Below are 25,895 nucleotides of genomic sequence, written 5' to 3'. Positions count from 1 at the left end.
CCCACAAGTCGTCGATATCTGCCAGGATCTTCAAACACTTCACCCATATCACTGCTTAGCTTGGTATTTGTGTCCATGGGTGTTTCAGCTAGTTTGGCACCCAACAAGCCTGTTTCTTCCAGCAAATCAAGCACATATTTTCTCTGGCACAGGTTCATACCATACTTGGATTTTGCTACCTTTATCCCCAAGAAGTATTTCAACTTTCCTTTGTCTCAAAGTGATCTTGCAGATAAGTCTTTAGCCTGTCAATACCCATGTTATCATTTATAGTAATAACAATATCATTTACATACACCACCAACAATATTTTTCCTCACAGAGAGTCATGACTAAATACAGAATGGTCAACTTTGCACTGTTTCATTCCAAACTTCTTTACCACCTCACTGAACCTACCAAACCATGCTCGAGGAGACTGTTTAAGCCCATATATAGCCTTCCTTGGTCTGCACACCTTATGATCCTCCCCCTGAGAAACAAACGATGGAGGTTGCTCCATGTAGACCTCCTCGAGTAAGTCACCATGCAAAAAGGCATTCTTGATATCAAGCTGATATAGTGGCCACTCATACATGGCTGCAAGAGAGATCACAACACGAATTGACCCTATCTTAACAACCGGTGAGAAGGTCTCTGTGTAGTCAATACCATAGGTTTGGGAGTACCCTTTTGCAACTAATTGCGCTTTCAGGCATTCAACACTACCATCAGGCAAATACTTAACCGTATAAACCCATTTACAACCAACAGCTTGCTTCCCAGGAGGAAGAGCAGTGATGTCCCAAGTATGATTATGATGAAGGGCTGAGAGTTCTTCCATGGCACGACACTTCTCTGGAGAGGCAAGGGTTTCCTGGACATCTTTATGAACAATAACTGATGATAACAGGATAACAAACTGGCGATGGGAAGCGAAAAGGTGAGTAAGAGAAACATAATTAGAAATGGGATGAAGGGTGCAAGTACGTTTACATTTCCGCAAAGCAATGGGTAGATCATGCTCAGATGTTAAGTGCGGGTCTGGTGCCGGATCCGTCAATGGAGATGTAGCCGGAGGAGTAGTAGCTGGTATGCGTGGACGATGTGTATACACATGACGGATAGGTGGGCGTTTAACAGGTGGTGGCACCGGAGGCAAGGGTTTGGTTACGGCTGGAACAAAGGGAAGAGGGTCAACAACGGGAAGTGGAAGAGGAGGTGATGAGGAAGAAGCATCACCGAACCCCAAAAAGAACAGAATAGACTCAAAGAATGTGACATCAGCACACACAAAGGACCGTTGAGAACTAGGATGGTAACACCGATACCCTTTCTGGGTCCGAGAATAGCCAAGGAATATGCACTTCAGATAATGGGCATCGAACTTGTTAGTCCCGGGACCCAGATTATGGACGAAGCAGACACACCCAAATACCCTCGGCATAAGAGGAAACAGAGACAAAGCGGGAAACAAGACCTGAAACGGAGAATGACCATCAAAGATGAATGTGGGCATCCGATTAATCAGAAAGCACGAGGTAAGCACTGCATCACTCCAAAAGGGTTTGGGAACATGCATGTGATGCATGAGGGATCTTGCTGTTTCCAGGAGATGGCGATTCTTTCTCTCAGCCACCCTGTTTTGTTGTGGGGTGTAGGTACATGAGTTTGATGTATAATGCCGTGTTGGTGCAGGTATTCCTGAAATGATGAGGATAAATATTCGCGGCCATTATCAGAACGTAAAACTTTGATGTGGGTACCAAATTGGTTACGAATCTCAATATAAAATTTCTGAAAAATGGTAAACAATTTACTTCTTTCTTTCATTAGATAGAGCCACGTCATCCTTGAAAAATCATCTACAAAAATGACAAAATATCTGTATCCATTATATGACATCACTTTATATGGACTGCAAACATCTGAATGAATTAAAGAAAAATGACTCGACACACGGTCATCAACCCTAGAACTAAAGGGAACACGATGGTGTTTCCCAAACTGACACGACTCACAATCCAAAACAGAAAGCTGACTCAAGGACGGAACCAAGGACTTCATGACTTTTAGCGACGGATGACCAAATCGGCAGTGCCACTAGAGAGGAGAAAGGGATGATTGGAGAGCTATTGAAGTTCTACCACCACCACTGTTAGGATAATACAGTCCACCTGCTTCATGCCCTCCATCAATCTTCATCCCCGTCTTGAGATCCTGAAAAACACACATAGAAGGATAAAAGGTAATGGAGCAATTAAGTGATTTGGTCAGCTTACTAACAGACATAAGGTTAAAAGGCAATTTAGGAACATACAAAACTGATGAGAGGGATACAGGATCTAGATCAACATTACCAACACCACAAATTGAGGATGTGGAACCATTTGCAACGGCGACAAATTGTGATGTTGAGCAATGAGATAAGGAGGAAAACACACCTGGAGTTCCAGTCATGTGATCAGAGGTTCCAGAGTCAATGATCCAGGGACTGGGTGTAGATGCTAGACAAGCCATACCTGAGTGAGCAAAAGTCACTGTGTTCTGCTGTGATTGGATAAACCTCTCATATTCATCACGGGAAACACTCACCATCTCCTTCATGGGACCATTTGTGGATATAAGAGGCATCTGATCAGATGAATGATTCTCCTGTCTAAAGCTGGAACTTGAGTCATCGGTCGTGGCATGATTGGCCCAGGTTGAGGGAGGACCATGTAGATCATAACAGTAGTTGATGGTATGTCCATCCATATTACAATGAGTGCACTTCTTTGGGCCTGAGCTATGTCCTCTACCATGACTTCCCCCTGAATCTCTGCCCCCAAGTACGACCACCACCATGATTATGAGTAGACCCACCGTTGCTGTTAGACAGTTTTGTATGCCCTTAGTTTCAATCAAAATTGATGTACTTTATGAGTTTATTGTAAATGAATAAAAGTGCATATTTGATTCATGTTCCCTTAGTATGTTTCTGTGTAGTACCCTTAAACTGGACATTTATTGAGACTCGTGTTAGTTTAGAAAGTTCACAGCCAGTGGGTCGGTCTGGGGAGACCTATCCTGACAAGGCTGACACTGTGGTGCCATCAAGTCGGTTGAGGTGGCTTGTCTCAGCTACTGGGGTGAGACCCCAGGCACATACAGTGTGGGATTAATTGAATATTTGAATTGGACCAGATTTCTAGTATTGCCCTAGACCTTGGAGATTGATGGGCAAAACTGGAAAGTTACACCCGACCCCTAGACTCGATTATGATAATGCAGTAGGTGTCGGATCGAGGTGTATTTGATGTACCAATTAGTGAGATCCTTAGCGGGGGTCAAAACCTGGGTATGTTGGGACAATCCGAGAATTCATTTGAGTGGGTGATCATAGTGACAGGATCAGCCCCTTTGTCGGACAAAGGTAATGATCGGGGATGTGCTCTCACTGTTGGAAACGAAGACTGCCGGCAGTCGATTTCAACCGTTGAGATTTGTTTTGCAAAGTATATTTTATATGAGATATAAAAGTATATATATTATGGTTTCTAAAATGTTTGCAAAAGGTTTTAATTCCCGGGATCCATATAAGTGGAGAGTGCAACACTGTTCCTTGCAGCCGAGGGAGAGGTCCTCTCTTGTCGGGCAGTGTATGATCATTAAGGGCTGAGAGGTTAAGTGTAAGACCATTGAGGATAATACCTGATGGGCTAATCTTGCATCTGCCCACAGTCCCTGGGTGTTACAAGGTGGCTTGGCCCAGGGACCACTTAGGGTATGTGTTGGGCCCATAGAGCCCATTTGATGGGTTTCAGGGGGTGCACTGTCTTTAACAGTGTATTCGACCAGGCCTGGTAACAAAGGCTGGGCCGAAGCCATGTGGCTGATGTGTAGATCAATGTTTGGGTCCCACGCCATACAAGGAAGCCCAACTGAGCAGAAGTTAGGAAGGTTGAGTGAGCACATAAGCTTAATGGGCCTAAAGCCCATTTCGAACTGGGCTATTTATTTAGTTAATTAAAGGGGCGAATTCTGAGATGGATTAGCAGATAGGATAGAGTCTTAATCCTATCCACTCAGAGAGTCCAGATCTGAATGTGATTCAGATCTAGAAACCTCCTAATGGGATTAGGATAAAGCTAATCTAATCTGTAGATAAGATAAGGGTTTATCCTTATCACTAGAAGAGAAGGCTGATTCAAATATGATTTGGATAAGCACCTCCTAATGGGATTAGGAGCTGATCTTTTAAGTTAACAAAAAGGAGGGGGCGGCAGCCTTGAGAGAGACCAACAAGAAACACATAAGATCCTCTTTAGTGCTGAAATCAAGAAGAGAGAATTCTGCAGCCTGCGAATACTCTCTTGCCGCCTCCCTGCTCTTGTCGCCATGTTTGCCAGTTCGATCTCCAGCTGTGGGAGAAGTCAAGATTGGATCTTGACATCAGTTCTTTGAGAAAGGATTGAAAAGGATGCTGTGCTCACGTTCCATTCTACTGTTTCTTGCGAAGGACAGAGTTCTTGGGGAAGAACACTGCTGATTCTGCTCCATCCTACACTGCGCCATCTTCAGTGGGAGCAGTCTTTGGATCCTTCCTTGGGTGTGAACACCTTCGTTGGGAGATATTACTTCTCCGTATCAGGTATTATTCTCTCCCATTCCTTTTGGTTCAGATCTGGTTCAGTTTAATGTTCAAGATTTATCCTTGAAAATATGATTTTCTAAATAGGGAATGTGATTCCCAGTTGAAGGGAGAAGAATTTTTTTGAAATTCGCCCCTTATTCCGCAATCTTTGGGCGTCCATGTGATGGATCTCTCATCCTTTCAGTGGTATCAGAGCCAGGTTCAAATCTTGAACCATTCTGTTTCAAATCTGAACCTGCGCAATTAGGGAGAAGGCGTTCTACCCAATTTGCGTAGATTTGGTTTTTGGGAAATTTGTTCCCAAAACAAATGGGCAAATAATCTGAAATTAATTTTAAATAAATCTGATTATTATTTAGAATTGTTCTTTATAATTTTCTTGATTTATGGGCTGTTCGTACAAGAGGAGATCGAATTCTTGGTTTGCGCAGGGAACCTGCGATTTTGCAATTCTTGATTTATTTTGGGTCTGTAAATATTTTTTTCTAGACTCAATGTATAGGTATTCGATCTGATGTAATTATTAATAGAAATAGGATTTCTATTTATTTTTATTTTGGATCGAAGTTGGCGGTGCAGAAAAGGAGATTTCGCAGATGAGAGAAATGATATCTGCGATTTGCAGTTTGTGAAACTGCATTCTGTGATCTAACCTCTGTTTTGTAGGAAGGATTGTGCGAACAGCCCTGTTTGACTGATTCTTGTTTTTCCTTTTATCAGTATTTAATTTCAGATTATTTTCTTGAATTAAGGATTTAATTAAAAATCAAACCCTAGACCCATTCGAACCAAGATTGGTTCAAAACTGTTTGGACCAATTCTAGGGTTTAATCAAGGCTGAAAGTCAGCCCTAATTTCCCACTAATGGGCCTAAGGATTGATATTTAATTAAATGGTTAATTCGGCCCATTTAATTATATGGGCCAAACTGGGTAACCCTAATTCAGCCCATATACCTAGATAATATTAATGGTTAATATTATGGAATTTTAACGGGCTTCCAACGGGCCTTACAGAAAATTAATTGATTGGATCAATTTATCCCTGCATGTGATGTATGGATGTGTGATGTGCTGCGTACATGGGCCATAAGTACTTGGCCCATGCTCATTCGACAGTGGCTCTTGCGCACACCATGGCTGAATGCACATCATTGCCATGGTGTCCCTTTTGGTCATTGGATGACTTCCCTCAGTGGTGGGCCCCACACCTCATCAAGAGGTTACGTGCGGAACCCTAGCCGATTCAAGGCCCACCGAAATCTGGCTTTATGAAAATCAGTGGGAGCCACTTTGGTTTGACCTAAATCAAACTAGGGCGTAATTTTGTTCTCTCCAGCTAATATGAGTGCATGTGATAGGGAGATTCATATGATGAACTCTCTAAAGGCCTTCCATCATTAGCATGAGGATGGGTCCTTCAGTAATGAGGAAACGCACTAGAAAATGGGCTATCCATTTGCTATTGGGCTTGTCTGAGTGTTTCATAAGATGATAGGGGCGTCATAGACCGATGTGGGAGGGGTTTCACCAGAAAATGGGAACTCTCTCACGGTACCTTGGCGTTCACGAATATGATGGGTAAGCCCTCACTGGACAGAAATGTTTACCTGAAAACGGCTCTGAAACTTGTCTGATAGAGGCCAAAGGGAAAACTCATATGATGAGTGGATGTGATCCTTCACAGAAAGGTGGTGGGGTTATGCAGCTGAAACAGTTGGCTCCATGCACCCTATGTGATTTCCCACATTTCCAGAGACAACCCGTGGTCTCCATCACTGAGAGAGGAGGGAAATCTCAGAGACGAATAAATGGAAATGGATCGTAGATTAAAATCCATATCTATGAAATGAACATGAATCAAATTAGGTTGTGGACTGATGTTTGCTCTTTTATCAGAAAATGGCAAACGGATCTTTTGCAAAACTGCTTGATGACAAAAAGTTGAACGGCCCAAACTATACTGACTGGTACAGGAACCTTATGCTGGTCCTAGCTTCTGAAAAGCTGGACAAAGTAGCAAAGAATCCTGCCCCAGAGCGTCCGGGTGATAGGGCTTCTGAGGCCCGAAGGAGAGACTATCAAGAATGGGAGGAGAAAAACTCCCTTGCCTGGTGTTACATCATTGCCTCCTTAGACAACCCGATACAGAGGCAGTTCGATTAGATCGAACTTGCCAAAGACATATTGGACAGTCTCAGGACAATGTAAGAAGAGCAGAATCGTTCTACTAGACAAAAGGTCTTGAAACAGTTCATGACCGCACAAATGTCCAAGGGTCAACAAGTTCACGACCATTGTCTTCGGATGATGGGATACATCAACGAACTGGAGGCTCTTGGATCCGGGCTGGACCTTGCAACCCAGATAGATGCTATCCTTAACTCTTTGCCTCATTCCTTTAATCCGTTCATCATGAACTATAACATGAACAAGCTGAATGCCAGCTTACAAGAGCTCAGCAATATGTTGCAAAGAGCTGAAGAACTGATTAGAAAGGATGAGCCTGTAGCCATGCTTGTTGAAGCTGGCAAGACAGGCAAGAGAAAGAGGAAGGCAAAGAAGCCTTAGAAGAAAGCCACTAAGAGCAAGAAGCAGAAGAAAGACAAAGCATCGGATGCCTGTCACTTCTGCAAGAAGACCGGCCACTGGAAAAGGAACTGTCCTGCCTACCTGGAATCCAAGAAAGGTAACTTCGAAACTTGTGTTATAGAAACCAATTTGTTGGTAGCTTCTGCATCCTGGTGTATTGACTCCAGGGCTTCAACTCATGCTTGTAACTCACTGCAGGGGTTCAAGGTAAGCAGAAGGCTGAGTGAAGGAGAAGTCACACTCTTCTTGGGGACTACTGCAACTGTTGCAGCCGCGGCCATAGGAACAGTGGAATTAATTTTTAGAGAAGGAACAATTGTACTGAAAGACTGTCTTTATGTGCAAAATTTAAGGAGAAATTTGATTTCTGTCTCAAAACTGTGTGCAGATGGTTATTTTGTTTTCTTTAGTAATACGATTACTTTTAAAAGAAACAACAGATTCATCGCATACGGGGAACTGGAGAACGGTCTCTATGTTCTACATCCTTCTCTAGAAACTAACATAACCGAAATTACGTCGGCTGAAATCCCTAAGAAGAGAGCTCGTGATACAGTTAATCCCACGTGTTTGTGGCATTATCGACTTGGCCACATCGGTGTTGACCGAATCACAAGGTTGGTAAAGGATGGTCCTTTGGATTTTCTAACTGTAGAAGATCTTCCCACTTGTGAGCCTTGCCTACAAGGCAAGATGACGAAACGACCATTTAACGGTAAGCCTGAAAGATGTACGGGCACAATTGACCTAATACATACTGATGTATGTGGTCCCCTGAGTGTTAGGACACGAAATCAACACGTGTATTTCATCACCTTCACAGATGATTTTTCACGATACGGTTACGTGTACGTAATGAGACACAAGTCTGAATCCTTTGAAAAGTTCAAGGAGTTCAGACAAGAGGTCGAGAAACAGTTAGGGAGAGAAATTAAGGCCCTTCGATCAGATCGAGGTGGCGAGTATCTCTCTGACGAGCTAGTATCACAATTAGCTCCTCCTGTTACACCACAACTTAACGGTGTTTCGGAGAGGAGGAATAGGACCTTATTGGATATGGTCCGGTCGCTTCTCATACACTCAGAGTTACTCACATCCTTTTGGGGTTACGCATTAGAGACTGCGATTTATGTGCTGAATCGGGTTCCAATCAAATCGGTTCCGAATACTCCATATGAACTTTGGACCGGAAGGAAACCAAGTGTCAGACACCTGAAGATTTGGGGTTGTCCAGCACATGTTAAAAGAACGAGTGCAGACAAGTTGGAATCCAAGACCAGCCGTTCCCTATTTGTAGGCTACCCAAGAGGCTCTGTAGGTTAAAGTTGCTGAATCTTGACATCAGAAGTGAGGATGATAGACATTCAACTCATTACGTATGTTCCTCATGTTGGCATAGTACTCCTCAAGACTTTGATTGCCCTGTTGCAGGTTAAAGTACTTTTGATAAAGCTGATAAACTCTGGTTGTATTGTCTTGCCCCGAATACAATTTCTTTGCATGGTCCCACACATCTTTGGCAGTATCAAGAAACATGAAGTTCACACTAATCCTGGGTTCCATACTGTTCCACAAGCATGTGATGATCTGAGCATCCTCTTGCCAGTCTTCATACACGTGATTGTCAGAGGAGGGTTTCTCCTCTCTGATGTGTTTTACCTTATTCTTTGCTTTTAGAAAGATTTCAACAGATTTAGCCCAAGGCACATAATTCTCTCCATTTAATTTAATGGAGGTCATATGAACATTCAGGTAGTCTGTAGGCACCATCACACTAGGTTTATAATCATTATTATCTCCCATTATGTTATCACCGATTTTGCCACTTGCTGAATTCTATTATCACTGAGATCTGCACACTACACACCACTAGGTCACACCTGTCACACTGATTGCAGAATTTATTGTTGCTGGAATGTGTGCTCTTTACACCACAAACCCTAGATCACACCTGTCACACTGATTTCAGCACTTGTTGCTGAAAAGTGTGCTCACACCACAAACCCTACTACAACTACCTGAAATCTCACCACTATATGATCATATCTCTTCCTTCAAAATGCTCATGAAACTAGCATAAGCCCTACCACATTATTGTCCGAAACCCTAGCATATGATCTGAAACACACTTTCTATTTAATCCATAACTGATATCATGCACTGAAATCTCTTACCTTATCACTGAAGTAACACCCATACAAGTAGGAAATCAGTCCACACACGACAGCCACTGCACACACAAAGCCACACACGACAGCCACTGCACACACAAAGCCACACACGACAGCCACTGCACACACAGTTCGGCCCTCTATTCATCCTCTACTAGGAGAGGGCGATCTCAGAAATCACAGCAACCGAACACTCATTTTCAGCCATTTCCCTTATCTCCAATCGAACACAGAAAAAAAAAGGAAAAACCCTAGATAGGGTGCGCAGAGAATAGAAACCTAGGCAAGCAGAAATCTAGGCAAATTCAAGTTGCTCTAATACCATGTTAGAATTCAGGTCTGCCTTAGAGTTCTGCCTGTCTGAGATTAGTTATGTAAAAGAAGAAAGGTGAAAGAGAGAGAGAAAGAGAGAAGAGAAAATTCTGGTTCGAATTGAAAGAGTCAACTTGACTTCTCCCAGTCGGCTAGGAAGTATTTATATTATTATTAAAACATAACTGAAAAGACCTATATGCCCTTACTTAAGTTAAGAACACTTGTTCCAATACAACATTACAGATCAACAACATTAATCTAGGTATAAAGACAAAAATATCCCTACGCTAACAAGTTCCATAGGAGTCTACTGGTTTAGCACCTAACAACCCTGTTTCTTCAAGTAGATCAATAACATATTTTCTCTGATATAGGTTGATCCCCTGTTTTGACCTCACAACCTCTATTCCTAGGAAATACTTTAGCTTCCCCAGATCTTTCGTATTAAAGTGGTCCTGTAAGAATTTTTTCAGCCTGTCAATTCCATTGCTGTCGTGCATCATCTTGTTCCCAATCACTGAACCCAGGGGAATCAGAGGGAGGTTTCTCCTCCCTCACATGTTTTACTTTCCTCTTGGCCTTCAAGAACACCTCCACAGATTTTGCCCATGGTACATAGTTCTCACCATTCAACTTGATGGATGTCATTTGAACACTTAGATAATCTGGAGAAAGCATGATGCTGGTTTTGTTGTCATTCCCATCTACAGATGAAGCCATCTCAATTATTTCACCTTTGAATATACACCACAATCTCACACTCTTTACAAGACTTATCTCACTTATGATACCACCAACTCCACCTTCTTCAACTGCACATTACACACTACACTCTAAAGCTGAAATCATTCAGTCAACACATCAAACACTTGGACTGCACACCGTAGAACCATTTACCATCAACACACCACGGCTGAAATTACTCAGTCATTTCATCGAACACTTGTTCTTCATACTGCAGAACTGATTACACACAAGGTCTAGGGGTTCACTTTTAAGCATTTAGAATCATAGATATGTTAGCCACCACAACACAACCATCACCACACCACTATTGTCGTGGACATCAGTAGTCTACTATTCTTTCAACACACATGCGAGCAAGAAAACAAAGGAACATCACTGATATGTGTATTAGTTTCACCTAGCACCACAACAACTAACTTTTGAAGCACAAAAATTAGCATTCACAGTCCATTTCTGAACACACGACAGCAGTGTCCATACCTGTATACGTCCAACCCTCCTCGTACATTGAATAGAGGGTCTAGTATACCACTTCAACGACCACCACAGCACCGGTCAGAGGCATTCTCACCTCCAGGCCCTCAAAACGGCAACTCCTTTTCAACTCTTTATCGAGTCTTCAATTAGGTCAGCTGTAGGATGATGAAACCTACTGTGAAGCTAGCGGCGAACCCAAGAAGAAGACAACAACAAGAAAACATGAGACCTTATTGCTCTGATACCATGTGAATAAACCCTAGTTGGTTCTAGGTCAAAGTAGAGAAGAAGAAAGAAGAAAGAAAAGAGAAAAAAAAGAGAAAGAAGAAGAAGAATGTTCGGCCAAACTAGAAGAGAGAATGTGAAAAATCACTCTCCTAGCCGACCCACTTGAATTTTATTCATAAAACTTAGAGTTACAAGAAAGACAATTTTGTCCCTCATAGAAGATGTGACACATAACTTAAGCTCAGATATAATAGACCTTTCACTTTTAAGAAGATAAACCAGAATGACCAAAATACCCATGACTCGAGCATTCTAATAGTATGCAAGCTAAAAAAGTCTCTATATGGACTTAAACAGTCTCCTAGAGCCTGGTTTGAAAAATTCACAAGATTTGTTAAAAGTCAAGGACAATCTGATCATACTCTTTTCACAAAGAGATCCACTAAAGACAAGGTCTCGGTTTTGATTGTCTACGTTGATGACATAATCTTGATTGGAGATGATATAGAAGAGATGAGCAGACTAAAGCAGAGCTTAGCCAAGGAATTCAAGATTAAAGACTTAGGCCAGCTAAGGTACTTTCTTGGAATGGAAGTGGCAAGATCAAAGAAGGGCATTGTGGTTTCGCAACGAAAGTATATTCTAGATCTCTTGAAAGAAATTGGAATGAGTGGTTGCAAACCTTCAGACACCCCGATAGAAGTTAATGCTAAGCTTGGAGAAGTTAAAGACGGGGTTCCAGTAGATACAGGTAGGTACCAAAGATGGGTTGGAAGATTGATTTACTTGTCACATACACATCTTGATATTGCCTTCGCTGTGAGCATGGTGAGTCAATTTATGCACTCCCCGTATGAAGAACATCTTGAAGCTGTGTATCGAATTCTTAGGTATCTAAAAGGCACACTAGGAAAATGACTCTTCTTCAAGAAAAATGAGAAGAGAGGGGTTGAGGTGTATATAGATGCGGATTGGGCAGGTTCGATTACTGATAGAAGGTCAACTTCGGGGTACTGCACGTTTCTTTGGGGCAATTTAGTTACTTGGAGGAGCAAGAAGCAAAGTGTAGTTGCTAGAAGTAGTGCTGAGGCTGAATTCAGATCAATGGCTCAAGGAGTGTGTGAGGTTCTTTGGCTAAAGAGGGTTCTAGCAGATCTTAAGAGACCAGTGAGTTTTCCTATAAAATTGTATTGTGATAACAAGGTAGCTATCAGCATTGCTCATAATCCGGTTCTACATGACAGAACGAAACATGTTGAGATTGACAGACACTTTATAAAGGAGAAGCTTGAAGAGGGAATAATTTGCACTCCGCTTGTACCAACCACACAACAAGTTGCAGATGTTTTGACTAAGGGCTTGTTGTGAGCTTCAAGTTAGGAAAGTTAGGATTTGATTGTTAGATATTTGAATAAATTTAGGAAAGTCATATCCTAGGAATAAGGGAAAGAATTAGTCAATCCCTGATTGTGAGAGATTCTAGGGTTAGCCTTTCCTATCTTTTCTTTTTTAAGTTGTATGCTCAATGTGTTTTAAAATTTAACAAAGAAAATGTTTTCTCCTTTCTCTCCCTCTATATTTCGCTACACCCTTCATCACAGGTACTTCACAAAAACACCCCTCATGACACCGTGCATGGTAATCAATGAAAATTATAGTGAAATATGGTGATGCTAATGTATTACCGAGTCTCTATTATTCCATAATTAAGAGAAACATCTTTTTTCTTTTAATTTTCAAAATCTGTCATCTAATTATTTTACTTCTGCACAATTAAGTGTTTTTAGTATTTAGTAGATGGGTTATTATCTTCATATCATATTGTAAGCTGGAATTGTGGTTTTATCTAGTATGCCATTTTTGTCAAGGTTCAACTGTTTTTTCCTTTCATATAATCTTCTCAGGTCTTTCAGCCTTGGATTCAGCAGAGAAGACTTGCATATGTAAAGTATAAGCATGTAATATCAGGAATTTTAATAGATTTGAGAAAACGTTCATTGGGGAGGCTCCTTAATGATGACGGTGAACCTGATGAAACTGTTATAAAAATGTTAGTTTTTCTAAATTACCTTCTATTTGTTTTTCCTTTCTCTTGGCCTTTGCATGAGGGATTATTAGATACTACATTTATACTTGATAACTATCTTCTGAACAAAAACAACAGGTTATTTAAGCAACTTGATGAAAATTCAGATGGTTATCTTTCATATGCTGAGTTGAAAGCACTAATCATAGGAATTCAGTTTGGTGAGATCAATATGAATGGGGATGATGCTGCCAACAAAATAATGAAGGATCTTGATACAAGTAATGTTTCTCTTGTTGATGAGGATGAGTTTGTCCAAGGAATATCAAAATGGCTTAAGCAAGCTAAGCATTCTGTGGCTTCTTCTCCCTATAGAAGATCTCATACACTGAAGTATATAGCTGACTTTCAAAGCGTAAGTTTGAAATGCTGTTTTCACTTTAAAAACTTATTTCTGTGATTTTCCTCTGATCCTAAGCTTTATAATGTTGTGATATTAATGCTAACAGCAAGTCAAGAAGGAAGAAAATTTGCTCAGGGATCTAAACGATGATGCCATTGAAGGTGTTGAAAATCCAAAGTGGACTTCCATTAAAGCTGTATTGAAGTTGCTACTAGGAACTGCTATAGCAGCTGCATTTGCAGATCCCCTTGTGGATACTGTTCAAAACTTCTCAGGTTCCACAAGTATTCCTTCGTTCTTCATCTCATTTATTGCATTACCTTTGGCTACAAACTCCAGTGAGGCAGTGTCAGCACTTATTTTTGCAAGCAGGAAGAAGAGAAAGACTGCATCTTTAACATTTTCTGAGGTTTGTTTCTTCTTTTCAAATTGCTTTGAATAAATATCATTGTCTAAGCCTTGTCCCAGACTTTGAAAAAATATAATGTTCACACAATTGTCTATTAAGATCGAGAGCTTCATGCATCCTTCAAATGGATTGTCTTGGGTGGCCCAAGCTGACCTTTTGTATTGGTTGGGTTTGGATTTTTGGGCTATAGGTTGGGCTAGGGCCGAAAAACTTGGGCATGATCATTACTCGGGTTGAGGCGTCAGGTAGACTGAGGCCTTACCGAGCTGGACCAACCTAATTCTATCCAACCTTCTATAATATGTTATGCACATTGTGCATTTATATTATGTATTTATGTGTATATATTATATGTTTATTCTTTTTTGGTGTATATATTATTTATATGCTTACTTAGTTATGAACATTCTAGACTATTTTTTACATAGCATGCATCTTATTCTATAATATATTTATAGAATGTATGTAGCTTTTGTTAACTATATATGTTATTTTATGTGCAAATGAAGTCCAAATGAAAGATAGAATTGTGAAACATGGATAAGTTGGCTTCAAAACTACCAACCTGCCCAAGTTTGCACAAGCCTGAACTTAGCTAGAGTTAAGTTTGGTTTAACTTGGGTTGGAAAACTTGGGCTTTGACCTGGGCTTATGCTAGGCCCAAGCCTGAGGCATGCATGTTAGATTCGGGCCCAGGTTGGCCTTGAACCTTACCCAATTGGCCCAAGTTGCATTCATAATTTTCTACCATACTTTGAACTTGTTACCTTGTTTTTTGGTACATCGGAGTAAAGGCTCTAACAAAGGTGAGGGGTAGAGCTGCCCCAAAGATCCGAAAGCTTGATTCTCTCAATTATTGCTTGACCATTACAACTAGTGGATCTACCGCTGGCAATGAAATCAGCCAAAAAATCAGCTTCATGAAAAACATGATTAATTCTAATGAACTTACCATTTCTTTCAAGTTTCGATTAGCTTCATTGCGTCTTGGATAATCATCTCAGTACTCTATGTGGCGTGTCCTCTGAGGTTCAAGGCTTCAACAATTATTTTGGAGTCTCCTTCCATGATGATGTCATTGTGTTTGGAGTCCAAAGCCATTGTAATAGCATTTTTGGATGCTAATTCTTCTGGTTTATTTTTTGTGGTGGTTTTCATGGTGGCTTTGCTCGATTTTGGGGTCAAAGTTGCCCCTCTGCACTGTGGTCTGCTTTGGTGGGCCTTGGCTTTGTTTTGTTTGGGTTTTGCTACTGGCTGTTTTGTTTTTATGTTGCCGAGCTAGCTCTTGGCACCTCCTCTAGTATACAACTTGTATGCTTTTTTCTCTCCTTTTATTTAATGCATTATCTTTCTCAAAAAAATAAGCTCCTGCCTTTAGGATTTCACATTTTCCCAACTTGTCAGCCCCTAAGCCCTGAATTCTGCCAAAGTGGTCTCTTGCTACCCATGCAGTTGTGTCATGGTCATCCCGTCCCAATGGATTGATGCATCAAAGTTTATCTTTATTTGTCTTTCATCTGGGGGGTGCCATTTAACACGACAGACTTTTCTTTGACCTGCAACTTAGTGAAAAATGTTAGATTGATAGGAACTTAAGTCCATTGCCGCATGATCAACTATAGAAGCCAGGCAAGGACTATGATTGCTGAAAATGAGATTATTTCCTTGTTTCAACAACATTAATCTAGGTAAAAGACAGAAATACCCCTACGCTAACACTCTCCCTCAAGCTGGTGAGTATATATCATATACTCCTAGCTTGTTACATATGTAGTCCACTCTTCCCCGACTCAAGCCTTTTGTAAAAAAGTCAGCCCACTGATTTCTTGTATTAACATGTGTAGTGTCTAGTTCTCAATTGAGCACCTTCTCCCTTACAAAGTGGCAGTCAACTTCAATGTGCTTGGTTCTTTCATGAAACACCGGATTAGAGGAAATATGAACTGTAGCTTGATTATCACAATAGAGCTTCATTGGAGTGTTGATGTTGTACCCTACTTCCTGTAGAAGGTTCCTTAGCCACATTAATTCACAAGTGGTGTGCGCCAGTCCTATATTCTGCTTTTGCACTGCTTCTTGCCACAACCGTTTGCTTCTTACTTTTCCATGTCACCAGGTTACCTCCCAAGAAAGTGCAATAGCCTGTAGTAGACCGCTTATCAGACATAGAACCGGCCTAGTCAGCATCAGAATACCCTTCTATTTCAAGTTTTCCGCCACTCTTGTATATCAGACCGCGACCCGAAGCCCCTTTTAGATACTTCACAATTCTCAGAACTGCATTCCAATGAGGAATTAGAGGTTTTTGCATGAATTGGCTTACCACACTAACCGCAAATGAGATGTCTGGTCTAGTAATGGTTAGGTAGTTCAGTTTGCCCACAAGCCGTCGATATCTGCCAGGGTCTTCAAACACTTCACCCATATCACTGCTTAGCTTGGTATTTGTGTCCATGGGTGTTTCAGCTGGTTTGGTACCCAACAAGCCTGTTTCTTCCAGCAAATCAAGCACATATTTTCTCTGGCACAAGTTAATACCATACTTGGATCTTGCTACCTCTATCCCCAAAAAGTATTTCAGCTTACCAAGATCCTTTGTTTGAAAGTGATCTTGCAGATAAGTCTTCAGCCTGTCAATACCCATGTTATCATTTCTAGTAATAACAATATCATCTACATACACCACCAACAATATTTTTCCTTCCGGAGAGTCATGACTAAATACAGAATGGTCAACTTTGCACTGTTTCATTCCAAACTTCTTTACCACCTCACTGAACCTACCAAACCATGCTCGAGGAGCTGTTTAAGCCCATATATAGCTGTCCTTAGTCTGCACACCTTACGATCCTACCCTTGAGCAACAAACCTTAGATGTTGCTCCATGTAGACCTCATCGAGTAAGTCACCATGCAAAAAGGCATTCTTGATATCAAGCTGATATAGTGGCTACTCATACATGGCTGCAAGAGAGATCACAACACAAACTGACCCTATCTTAACAATCGGTGAGAAGGTCTCTGTGTAGTCAATACCATAGGTTTGGGAGTACCCTTTTGCAACCAATTCCGCTTTCAGGCGTTCAACACTACCATCAGGCAGATACTTAACCGTATAAACCCATTTACAACCAACAGCTTGCTTCCCAGGAGGAAGAGCAGCGAGGTCCCAAGTATGGTTATGATGAAGGTCAGAGAGTTCTTCCATGGCTCAGCACCACCCTGGATAGGCAAGGGCTTCCTGGACATCCTTAGGGACAATAACTGATGATAACAAGGTGACAAACTGGCGATGGGAAGCGGAAAGGTGAGTAAGTGAAACATAATTAGAAATAAGATGAAGGGTGCAGGTGCGTTTACCTTTCCGCAAAGCAATGGGAAGGTCAAGCTCAGATGCTGAGTGCGGGTCTGGTGCCGGATCCGTCAATGGAGATGTAGCCGGAGGAGTAGTAGCTGGTATGCGTGGGCGATGTGTATGCACATGACGGATAGGTGGGCGTTTAACAGGTGGTGGCACCGGAGGCAAGGGTTTGGTCACGGCTGGAACAAAGGGAAGAGGGTCAACAACGGGTAGTGGAAGAGGAGGAGGTGATGAGGAAAAAGCATCACCGGACCCCAAAAAGAACAGAGTAGACTCAAAGAAGGTGACATCAGCACACACAAAGGACCGTTGAAAACTAGGATGGTAACACCGATACCCTTTCTGGGTCCGAGAATAGCCAAGGAAGATGCACTTAAGATAACGAGCATCGAACTTGTTAGTCTTGGGACCTAGATTATGGACGAAGCAGACACACTCAAATACTCTCGACATAAGAGGAAACGGAGACAAAGCGGGAAACAAGACCTGAAACGGAGAATGACCATCAAGGATGAACGTGGGCATCCGATTAATCAGAAAGCACGAGGTAAGCACTGCATCACTCAAAAAGGGTTTGGGAACATGCATGTGATGCATGAGGGATCTTGCTGTTTCCAGGAGATGGCGATTCTTTCTTTCAGCCACCCCGTTTTGTTGTGGGGTGTAGGTACATGAGGTTTGATGTATAATGCCTTGTTGGTCCAGGTATTCCTGAAATGATGAGGATAAATATTCGTGGCCATTATCAGAACGTAAAACTTTGATGTGGGTACCAAATTTGTTACGAATCTCAGTATAAAATTTCTGAAAAATGGTAAACAATTTACTTCTTTCTTTCATTAGATAGAGCCACGTCATCCTTGAAAAATCATCTACAAAAATGACAAAATATCTGTATCCATTATATGACATCACTTTATATGGACCGCAAACATCTGAATGAATTAAAGAAAAATGACTCGACACACGGTTATCAACCCTAGAACTGAAGGGAATACGATGGTGTTTCCCAATCTGACACGACTCACAATCCAAAACAGAAAGTTGACTCAATGATGGAACCAATGACTTCAAGACTTTTAGCGACGGATGGCCAAATCGGCAGTGCCACTGGAGAGGAGAAAGGGATGATTGGAGAGCTATTGATGTTCTACCACCACCACTGTCAGGATAATACAGTCCACCTGCTTCATGCCCTCCACCAATCTTCATCCCCGTCTTGAGATCCTGAAAAACACACATAGAATGATAAAAGGTAATGGGGCAATTAAGTGATTTGGTCAGCTTACTAACAGACATAAGGTTAAAAGGCAATTTAGGAACATACAAAACTGATGAGAGGGATACAGGATCTAGATCAACATTACCAACACCACAAATTGAGGATGTGGAACCATTTGCAACGGCGATAGATTGTGATGTTGAGCAATGAGATGAGGAGGAAAACACACTTGGAGTTCCAGTCATGTGATCAGAGGTTCCAGAGTCAATGATCCAAGGATTGGGTGTAGATGCCAGACAAGCCATACCTGAGTGAGCAAAAGTCACCGTGTTCTACTGTGATTGGATAAACCTCTCATATTCATCACGGGAAACACTCACCATCTCCTTCATGGGACCATTTGTGGATGTAAGAGGCATCTGATCAGATGAATGATTCTCCTGTCTAAAACTGGAACTTGAGTCACCGGTCGCGGCATGATTGGCCCAGGTTGAGGGAGGACCATGTAGATCATAACAGTTGTTGATGGTATGTCCATACATATTACAATGAGTGCACTTCTTTGGGCCTGAGCTATGTCCTCTACCACGACTTCCCCCTGAATCTCTGTCCCCAAGTACGACCACCACCATGATTATGAGTAGGCCCACCATTACCACTTAGGCCATACACAGAACCACTACCACCACCACGACCAGATTGAGCTCCCCTAGCTCCACCTCGAGTACCACGGCCTCTCGATACAGCAAAGTCATATCTATCTGAGATATTAGAGTTCTCAGTAGATCCGATAGAAATCCTTTGGAGTCGAGCAAATACCTCTTCCAAGGAGGGAAGAGCTGATCCTCCTAATATTTGAGGCCGTACTGGTTCATATTCAGATTTCAGTCCCACCAAAAATCTAGTCACATCAAGTTGTTCTCTTTGTTGCTGTTGAATCTTGACACTAGAGGTGAGAGGGTGATAAACATTCAACTCATTACATATGTTTCTCATGTTGGCATAGTACTCCTCAAGACTCTGATTGCTCTGTTGCGGGTTAAAGTACTCTTGATACAGCTGATACACTCTGGTTGTATTGTCCTGACCTGAATACAATTTCTTCGCATGGTCCCACACATCTTTGGCAGTGTCACGAGATGTGAAGTTTACATTAATCCTGGGTTCCATACTATTCCACAACCATGTGATGATCTGAGCATCCTCTTGCTCCTAGTCTTCATACTCGTGAGAGTCAGTGGAGGGTTTCTACTCTCTGATGTGTTTTACCTTCTTCTTTGCCTTCAGAAAGACTTCAACGGATTTAGCCCAATGCACATAAATCTCTCTATTTAGTTTAATGGAGGTCATCTGAACATTCAGGTAGTCTGTAGGCACCATCACACTAGGTTTACAATCACTGTTATCTCCCATTATGTTATCACCGATTCTGCACACTTGCTGAATTCTATTACCACTGAATTCTGCACACTGCACACAACTAGATCACACCTGTCACACTGGTTTCAGCACTTATTGTTGCTGAAAAGTGTGCTCATTACACCACAAACCCTACTCCTATGACTACCTGAAATCTCACCACTATATGATTATAACTGTTCATTTGAAATACACAAAAACTAGCATAAACCCTAGCACATTACTGTCTGAAACCCTAGCATATGGTCTGAAAACACACTTCCTATTTGATCCATAACAGATATCATGTACTGAGATCTCTTATCTTATCAGTGAAGTAACAACCACACGAGTAGGAAATCAGTCCACACACGACAGCCCCTACACCACACAGATCGGCCCTCTATTCTTCATCGATTAGGGGAGGGCTATCTTAGAAACCACAGCAACCGACCACACACGACTTTACTAGAGGCATAGAAACCTCCAAGGGAAGAGGGCGATCACTCCTTTTCAGCCCTTTCCCTTATCTCCAGTCGAATGCAGAAAACAAAGGAGAAACCCTAGATAGGGTGCGCAGAGAATAGAAATCTAGGCAGACAGAAATCTAGGCAGATTCAATCAACTCTGATACCGTGTTATGATTCGGCCTGCCTTAGAATTCTATCTGTCTGAGATCGGTTAGGTAGAAAGAGGTAGAAAGGTGGAAGAAAGAGAGAGAGAGAAGGGGAAAGATCTGGTTCGAACTGGAAGTGTCAACATAACATTCTCCCAAGAGAGAAGGGGAAACATCTGGTTCGAACTGGAAGTGTCAACATAACATTCTCCCAGTCGGCCAGACAAAACTTATATTATTAAAACTGATTGAGAAGACATATGTGCTGTTATTTAAGTTAGGAGCACTGGTTCCAACACAACATTACAGATCAGCAACATTAATCTAGGTAAAAAGACAGAAATACCCCTACGCTAATATGGTGTTATCAGTCGTGAGTGGTGTTATCTTCGACCTCCAGAAGGGGTGCTGGTTTCAGTCCAGAAGTGGTGTTATCAGTCAGAAGGGGTGCTGGTTTTAGTCCAGAAGGAGTGCTTGTTTCAGTCCAGAAGGGGTGCTGGTTTCAGTACAAAGGTGGTGTTGTTCACAATCCAGAATTTACTCAGCCACATATGGTGTTGTCTTTGAGCCCAGAAGTGCTTCAGTGCAGTCATAGAGAGTGTTTCTTAAGCCTTGTAACAGCTCCAGTAAGTCTGAAATCTAGTTCCTTGCATGGAAGGTTGTGGGTGCTTTAGGCTAATGAGAGGGCTCGAAAGGGAATCTTGGTTTGATGGAAGGGGAAATGGAGGAATCCTGGGTTTAAATTTCACGGGTAGGTGTTTTAGTATGTCCGGAGTTTGATGGTGGTGTATGATCTAAGGGCCAAGTTGTAAATGAGGGTTAATTGGGGCCATCGTATTGGTACCTAGCAGATTTAATGGTGAATCGGAGGGCTTTAGAGTTGAAATTTGGGTTCTTTGGGTTTTTTGGTGTTTCGGAGAGATCAGAATAGTTTGATCAAGTGTTCGGGGTAAATTGGGGGTTTGGGCTGCAGACTGAGCAAAAATCGGGTGTTGACACCCGTCTCCTCCCCTTCCGACTTCTTTGCTACAACGGAGACTAAACTCTTTGGACACAATGAAACTTGAATTTCATAATCATAATTGGTCTTTGTAGACGTTATATTCCCCTAGGCTCGGATGATTCCCCAATCCTTTTAGGCCCACCATTGATCTGAGATAATGGAGAGTTGTTGAGCGTTGCCTCTAAACCACTAATGATCATCTTCTTGCCATTTTTGTCAAAAGCGGTCACCCAGATCCATCTCTTTTCATTTCTTTTTCTATCCTTAGTTGAGACCTTCCTGTTCCTTCATTTCTTTTCAACTTTGGTTTGAAAGGACCTAACAACTTTCTCTTATCAGCTTTCCTTTTCCTATAGCAAAAATCCTTCTTACCAATATGCAAATCGACATTCATGTGAGATCCCTCCTCTTTGGTCTCCATAGGAGTACTTGCCTTGCCTCGCACACCTTGACAACGACCTTGAGCTTTTGTAGAGAATCTTCAATTGCGGTCTTGGGCCCACCACTCTTATAACTTGGGCTTAAATCGATACTACCCAGCCCAGCCCTGGGTAGTATCGATTGAAAGTGGGTTGTTCAAAATTTGCCTTTCCAAAATCCTTTTTGAGCGTTCCTTCCTGACTTTTCAAATTCTGACACCTTTGACCTGTCAAAGAGTTCATTAATGGAGTTTTTCCCCAATCGGTCGATGCTTCTGCAAGTTGACTGTCACATGCCAACCCTTCTTCACACGAGGAGGCGAGGATAACTTCTTGCTCCACTCCGTTACATATCGGGTTGATAGTAAAGTGATTCTAGTTCGACTTCTCCTTTCTATTCTCCCTTTTCTTCTTCCTCCTTGCTTCCCACCTTTTCTTTTATTGTTCTCCTCTCTTCTTTCTCACTTTTTGTTTTGTTTTCTTTTACTTTTTCAGGTTAGAAAAAAGCCAAAAAAAGATAGATAGAATATAGGGTGTGGCAGAGGGCTTGTATATAGCCCAATAGTTTGTTCTGCCTTCTGTACTTTTTAAGGGCATATTTATAATAATATTTGTAATTGCATATAGTTTGCCTCAATATAATTAAACAAGCCTTTAGAGTTGGGAATTCATTCATTTAGTTATACCCCTTAATTCTTGTGCAGTTTACAAGTGATTTGGGAAAAACCCTTGGAGTCCTAAGCTCCTTTGGTGACACGACATGTTGGGATATTGTGTTCAAAAAGATATCATTTGGATATGAGGATAAGTTTCTTTATAAAAGTATGTCCAATATCCTTGAGTTCCAAAACTGTCCAAGTATCCCTCCCAAAGGAAATCCTATCCATATCCTCAAAACCAGGAAATACCAAAATCTAATCAATAATAAGAGATACCATGTCTTTACATATACACTTTAAGGGACTTGCCTTGTCAAAGTTTCTCCAGTTACTTCCCTTCTTAGTGCTCCAACACACTGCAAAGGAGATGATACTCCGAAAGATCTTAGATTATCAGTATCAGACATAGTTGGATATTTTGGCAATATATCTTGAAGATGTTATAGGCTGAACTAGCTTTTCATAGACATTGAGAAGAAAGATGTTGACATAGTTCCAAGCTTGAGATGCTTCACATTCTCCTCATTCATGCCAAACATGACACATTTATTTGCCATTTTAGAGCCTCTCTCCCTGTGTATTTGCTTTACACGGACACTAACCATGCAAATGCCTTTTCTCTGGGAGAGATTGGGCTTTGGAAGAAGAAATCTCTAAACCTCAATGTCACCACCTACTGACTTAAAACAAGAGGATAATAATAGTGAAAAGGAATAAAAAGCAAGTAGAAAGCAAACTCTTCTAATAATTACCATAAGTCTAAACACACCAACTCTATACATATATACATCAATATGTATACACACACACACACACACACAAACACACACTCTTAAGGCATTTAAAGATGTGAGGAATGTGTCTTGTACTTTCAAACATGAGCCTCAAGGCATAAGCATGATACATTTTTAAAACACTGTGATCTGGTCACTTGGGTCTGAAATGGACATATGAGACCCGTTTTAAAAGTGTTCATGTAATGCTACCTTATTCCACAAATTAAAACCCTTTAAATTCATAAGAAAATTTGCAAGTTTCTAAACCGCAGAATGTGAGGATATTGCTAAATGCTGACATCCTTTGATGTGCAGCCCTCCCACTTTTTGAAGTTTTGAATACAAATTCTCTCTGTAATTTGATGCAGATCTATGGAGCAGTAACCATGAATAACCTCCTTTGTTTGGCTGTCTTCTTAGCGCTTGTTTATGTGAGGCACTTGATATGGGATTTCACATCTGAAGTACTTATCATCCTTATTGTTTGTATGATAATGGGTCTCGTTGCCAGCTTCCGTACCACCTACCCCTTATGGATGTTTTCTGTGGCATATGTGCTCTATCCTATATCTCTGGTGCTAGTTTATATTTTTGACTATGTTTTTGGGTGGTCATAGACACTTCAAACAACAAAAGCAGTTAACTGAAGCAGGTAAAGATATCACTCATGGAATGTAATGAATACTAGTTCTTTCTAGAGGTGCTGTACTTTTTTTTTTTTTTTTTCTAGATGATGGGAACACCTCTACATCTTTCCTGCAACCATATAATAAGTTCAAATCTCGTTCTACTGAGTTGGTAATTTGATATATGAAACAAGATTTGTTTCTTTCATCACATGTTAAGTCTTCTTCATCCTGCCAATGATGGGTGTAAACAAAATGTTTATGAAAGAGTCTTGAAGAACACTGATTTGGTTTGCAAGATTCCTTAACAAGCTCAAATCCCTATAAACTCTTAATGTAGGACAAGATAGAGGTCCTACAAATTTTGAATATGGTGGTGGGCTTTGTGGGGTGATAAAAAGGAGATTTGGATAATAAACAATGAAGAATAGAAATGGAGAGGCAAATAAACAGTTTGTGTACACCAAAGAAGGTGCAAGAGTTTATTTGTGTCACTTTACTAATCCTACTAAAACCAACTTAATTTAAAGAAACCAAAAAAGGTCATTACCTGATGTTGGTCCTAGATACCTGGGTTCTCGGAAGGGGTGGACTGGATAAGGTCCTAACCATTGGTTCTGCTACAACTAGAAAAATAAATAGTAAGTCTAAAAGTAACCATAAATAGTAATTTTGATTTATTAATAACAATAAAATTGTAGAAGACTTAAAACCTTATCCTTAAGTCTGCTACAACTAGAAAAATAAATTTAAAAAAACACAAAAATATCAATATCCTTTTAACAAAAATTCTGAAATTGGTATAAGAATTGAAAAAGGAAAACTGATTTAATTCTCCATGGATTCCTTCCTTGCTTCGATATTTGTGTCATTCTCCCATGGTTCAAAAAACTTGTCCTAGAGTTTTGTAGCGAGGAAGAATCAACATTTGTTCCTACTCAAGCTATTAAGTCTGGCACTATAAATTACAAGATGAAATTAGTAACATAAAGATCATCTCATTATATTTAGGAATTACCATATTGATACACTAAAGCTGTGTTTTGTTACCTTTACAAACCTTGTATAGGTTTCTGTGCCTTTCCCTTCCTTTCCCTACCTTTTCTTTCAAACAAAACATAGCCTAAAGATCTTCTGAATCTACAATTAGCTGTTTGGAGAAACCAATTGGCAATCTATTACATTTAGTTGTTCCTTGAACACTTGTAACACAGCTAGTTGCCCTTGATCCTTTTCTACTTTTTCTTGAATTACAGATTAAGCTGTAAGAGTATTAGGGGCAGTTTCATATGTAGGTGCAATAGAGAGTGGTGTAGAAATAATGAAATGGGATTCATATGTTAAATAAGAAGTCTGAGATACTCCTTCATTAGATGTGTCATTTAAAGAACTTTCTTCAATAACAATTCATTTCTCTATAAGTAAGGCTTTAAGCTTGGCATTTAAAATATTAAATTTATTGATAAAAATGTCAATTTTGTGATCTACTGCAGAAAATTTCTACTCAATTTTGTGAGATTCATTGTATGGTAAATATCTGTTCTAAGAAAGTGACTCTAGAAGCCACAAAGTCGATTCAATCATGGAGTCGATCATTCTCTTCTTAATAGGTGTAAATCAAATCATTGAGCTTGGTATTTTCTTTCACTGTAGGGTTTGCTCCGATACCAAAATGATGTGGGACAAGGTAAATATCTTACAAATTCTGGATCTGGTGGTGGGATTTGCGGGGTGTTAAAAAAAGATTTGGATGATAAACAATGAAAAAATAGAAAGAGCAAGAGATTGAAAAGAACTCTTGTTGGTATGGTAAACAACAATGACAAAGGTTATT

General features: G+C 40.8%; 1 protein-coding gene across 1 annotated transcript in view; it reads left to right on the top strand.

Moving 5' to 3' along the window:
• Nucleotides 1-24,254, top strand: part of LOC148873837 (sodium/calcium exchanger NCL-like) — a 56,099-nt gene extending 31,845 nt beyond the window's left edge. The window contains exons 4-7 of the mRNA XM_088948111.1: nt 13,049-13,194; nt 13,309-13,585; nt 13,680-13,982; nt 23,804-24,254. Of these exons, the coding sequence (XP_088804237.1) occupies nt 13,049-13,194; nt 13,309-13,585; nt 13,680-13,982; nt 23,804-24,052 (975 nt within the window). The 3' untranslated portion in view covers nt 24,053-24,254. The remainder of the gene's footprint in view (nt 1-13,048; nt 13,195-13,308; nt 13,586-13,679; nt 13,983-23,803) is intronic.
• Nucleotides 24,255-25,895: the final 1,641 nt, after the last annotated feature.

Source organism: Nelumbo lutea, chromosome 1, assembly GCF_056320005.1.
Source record: "Nelumbo lutea isolate HS-2025 chromosome 1, American lotus-T2T, whole genome shotgun sequence".
NCBI classification, from domain to species: Eukaryota; Viridiplantae; Streptophyta; class Magnoliopsida; order Proteales; family Nelumbonaceae; genus Nelumbo; species Nelumbo lutea.
Note: the sequence above shows the minus strand (reverse complement) of the source record. Positions and strands in the feature narration are given on the sequence as shown.